This window comes from Sapajus apella, unplaced genomic scaffold (genome assembly GCF_009761245.1).
Source record: "Sapajus apella isolate SASKATOON/1434 unplaced genomic scaffold, GSC_monkey_1.0 scaffold2330, whole genome shotgun sequence".
NCBI classification, from domain to species: Eukaryota; Metazoa; Chordata; class Mammalia; order Primates; family Cebidae; genus Sapajus; species Sapajus apella.
The window spans coordinates 5,466-9,414 of NW_022439256.1; the positions used below are offsets into that span (position 1 = coordinate 5,466).

Below are 3,949 nucleotides of genomic sequence, written 5' to 3' on the forward strand. Positions count from 1 at the left end.
GCTCAGCTTGGGGGTGCGGGGCACCTGCTGACTGGAAGGAATCCCAGGAGCTCCCAGAGTCATTAGAAATAGTCTGTCCTTGTTCCTCTGGAAGAACAGTTACCACCACGGCAACTACAGTGACCCTGAGTGACAGAAATTGAAATGTTGGGGTGCACCACGCTCCGGAGACCAGAACCCCAGGGTCAGAATGGAGAAGCCCCAGACCACAGCTAAAGGGCGGCCTGAGCAAGGAGAGGAGCTGGGAACGGGGCTTGCAGGTCGCCCGGTGACAACAGCCGGAAACTGAGGGGGGAGGCAGCGGGGCTGGTGAAATGTCCACACTTGGTAGGGACACGTGTGAGAAGGAGGGTCCAAGGAGTCGGGGGTGAAAGCCCATCTCCACTAAAAATACAAAAAATAGCCAGGCACCGTAGCTCACACCTGTCATCCCAGCATTTTGGGAGAGGGAGGCGGGCGGATCACCTGAGGTCAGCAGTTCGAGACCAGCCTGGCCAACATGGAGAAACCCCATCTCTACTAAAAATGCAAAATTAACTGGGCGTGGTGGCGGGTGCCTGTAATCCCAGCTACTCGGGAGGCTGAGGCAGGAGAATCGCTTGAACCCCGGGGGCGGAGGTTGCGGTGAGCCGAGATCGTGCCACTGCACTCCAGACTGGGCAACAGAGCAAGACTCCATCTCAAAAATGTTTATATATATATATTTATATTATTATATAAAAATATATACCTAATAACAAAATATATATATATCATATAATACATGTAATATATAATATATATACATAATCTCTATGTATATATTACATATGCATATATATGTATATATTACATATTGTGAGATTATGTATGTATTTATACATAATACACATGTATCATGTACATATTTATATATATTAGCCGGGCATGGTGGCACACAGTGTCCTTTGGCTGAGGCAGGAGAATTGCTTGAACCCAGGAGGTGGAGGTTGGACGGAGAGGAGACGGTGCCACTGCACTCCAGCCTGGCAACAAGAGCGAAACTCCTCTCAAAATAACAAAAAAAATACAAAAATTAGCCAGGCATGGTGGCACGCGCTGTCCCTCAGCACTGCCAGGCAGAGCCACCGAAAGCTGCCGCCCTCTGCAGCAGAACAAAGCGCCCCTTGCCACTCTCTGCGATTTACTTCCTTCCCTACCGTGAGTGAAGCTTGGAGACCCTTCCCCACCGGGCGTCTGCAGTGCCTGCGAAGAAGGTACCTGCCATCTCTGAACCTCGGGGACCGGGACCATGGCCTCTCCATGCGCCCTGGCTCTCCAAGCTGCTTCCCCCGGCTCTCCAAGCTGCTTCCCCCGGCTCTTCAAGCTGCGCCCCCGGGCCTCCAAGCTGCGCCCCCGGTCCTTCAAGCTGCGCCCCCGGGCCTCCAAGCTGCGCCCCCGGGCCTCCAAGCTGCGCCCCCGGGCCTCCAAGCTGCGCCCCCGGCTCTCCAAGCTCCTGTCGTAGAAGAGCCGCCCCACGATGTGCGCCAGGAGCACGAAGTTGTTGGGGGCGAAGCAGGTGACGATGAAGGCCAGCAGGACCGCCGCGGCCAGGCCCACCGTGCGCCTCCGCACTGCCAGGAAGGAACGCAACCTGGAGACCCTTCCCCCTTCCCGACCGATGTCTCTGCAGTGCCTGGGAAGGAAGCTCCCGCCCTCTCTGAAACGCGGGAACCGTGGCGTCTCCATGCGCCCTGCCTCTCCATATGCCTAGCTCTCCAAGCTGCGTTCCCCGGTTTTCCAAGGTGCTTCCCCCGGCTCTCTAAGCTGTGCCCCCGGCTCTCCAAGCTGCGTGCCCCCGGCTCTCCAAGCTGCTTCCCCCCGCTCTCCACGCTGCTTCCCCCGGCTCTTCAAGCTGCGCCCCCGGGCCTCCAAGCTGCGCCCCCGGCTCTCCAAGCTGCACCGCCGACCCTCTAAGCTGCGCCCTGGCTCTCCAAGCTGCTTCCCCCGGCTCTCCAAGCTGCGCACCCGGCTCTCCAAGCTCCTGTCGTAGAAGAGACGCCCCACGATGTGCACCAGGAGCACGAAGTTGTTGGGGGCGAAGCAGGAGACGATGAAGGCCAGCAGGACCACCGTGGCCAGGCCCACCGTGCGCCTCCGCACTGCCTGGAAGGAACGCAGCCTGGAGACCCTTTCCTCTTCCCCACCGATGCCTCTGCAGTGCCTGGGAAGGATGCTCCTGCCCTCTTTGAAACGCGGGAACCGTGGCGTCTCCATGCGCCCTGGCTCTCCATATGCCTAGCTCTCCAAGCTGCCTTCCCCGGCTCTTCAAGCTGCGCCCCCGGGCCTCCAAGCTGCTTCCCCCGCCTCTCCAAGCGGCGCCCCCGGCTCTCCAAGCGGCGCCCCCGCCTCTCCAAGCTGCGCCCCAGGACTCAGAACTCGCTCTCCTGCCTCTTAAGGCTGGGCCTGGAGGCTCCCTCCGGCCCCTCTGTGCGCGTGCCGGCCTCGGAGCGCACAGACGTGGTCCTGGCGGAGAAGAGGCTCTCTGGGCGAGCGTCCAGGGGGTCCGCGGGCACCCATCCGCATCGCAGGTACTCCCGGAGGCGCAGCTGGAATTCCCGAGAAGCGAAGTAGTACACGAAGGGGTCCAGGCAGTTGTTGACGCAGCTGAGACACAGCGTGAGCTTGTAGATGTGGTAGAAGCTCCTATCGTAGAAGAGCCGCCCCACGATGTGCGCCAGGAGCACGAAGTTGTTGGGCGCGAAGCAGGTGACGAAGGCAAGCAAGACCACCGCGGCCAGGCCCACCGCGCGCCTCCGCTGCCCCAGGCCGTGCGCCTCGTCTGTGCGCAGCAGCTTCAGGATGGTGGCCGTGTAGCAGGCCACGGTGACCAGGAAGGGGATGAGGAACAGGACGATGAAGATGGTGAAGAGGAACACGGCCCACATGGCCAGGTTGGGGAGCATGGACCACTTGAGGACGTCAAAGCAGGTCACGATGCCCAGCGCGTGCACCGGGTACGTGAGGTCCGTGCGCGCCAGGGGAGAGAGCGCGGCCAGCAGCAGCAGCCAGGTCCCGGCGCACGCGGCCACCGCGTAACGGCGGCGCCTCCAGCGCTTGGAGCTGAGCGGGTACAGGACGCCCAGGAAGCGCTCCACGCTGATGAAGGTCATGGTGAGGATGCTGGAGTACATGTTGGCGTAGAAGGCCACCGTGACCACGTTGCACAGCAGCACCCCGAACACCCAGTGGTGGCGGTTGCAGTGGTAGTAGATCTGGAACGGGAGCACGGCCGCCAGCATCAGGTCGGTGACGCTCAGGTTGATCATGAAGATGACGGACGGGGAGCGCGGCCCGATGCGCCGGCACAGCACCCACAGCGAGAACAGGTTCCCCGGGATGCTGACCAGCGCCACCAGCGAGTACACGACGGGCAGGGCCACCGCGATGGCCGGGTCGCGCAGCATCTCCAGCGTGGCGTTGTCGGGGCCCGCGCTGCCGTTCGCGGGGGGCTGCATCCTGGGGCGGCTCTGCCGGCCCCACCGGGGTCTGCGAGGGAACGGGCGCGGTCAGGGGTGAGGAGCGCGGAGGGGCGCAAGGGACGGGCCAGGGCGCTCAGGCTGGGAGCCAGGGGAGGAAGCGCTCTGGCGGCTCCCTGTGTCCTCCCGCGCGCTCTCCCTCCGTTTCCTCCTCCTTTCCTTCCTCCCTCCGTCCCTCCTTCCCTCCCTTCCTCTTTTACTTCCTCCCTCCTTCCCTCCCTCCCTCCTTCCTCCTTCCGTCCCTCCTTCCGTCCCTCCCCCCTCCCTCCCTTCCTCTTTTACTTCCTCCCTCCTTCCCTCCCTCCCTCCTTCCTCCCTGCGTCCCTCCTTCCCTCCCTTCCTCTTTTACTTCCTCCTTCCCTCTCTCCCTCCTTCCTCCTTCCGTCCCTCCTTCCCTCCCTCCCTCCTTCCTCCTTCCGTCCCTCCTTCCCTCCCTCCCTCCCTTCCTTCCT

General features: G+C 61.9%; 1 protein-coding gene across 1 annotated transcript; it reads right to left on the reverse strand.

The window, feature by feature from the left end:
• Positions 1-2,342: 2,342 nt before the first annotated feature.
• Positions 2,343-3,504, reverse strand: P2RY8 (P2Y receptor family member 8). The gene has a single exon (XM_032273229.1). The coding sequence runs from the start codon at positions 3,474-3,476 to the stop codon at positions 2,391-2,393; it is 1,086 nt and encodes a 361-aa protein (XP_032129120.1). The 5' UTR covers positions 3,477-3,504; the 3' UTR covers positions 2,343-2,390.
• Between the last annotated feature and the right edge of the window lie 445 nt (positions 3,505-3,949).

What these genes read in the sequence shown, in the direction of transcription:
- P2RY8 (XM_032273229.1), bottom strand. Translation starts at nt 3,476, where the DNA reads ATGCAGCCCCCCGCGAACGGCAGCGCGGGCCCCGACAACGCCACGCTG.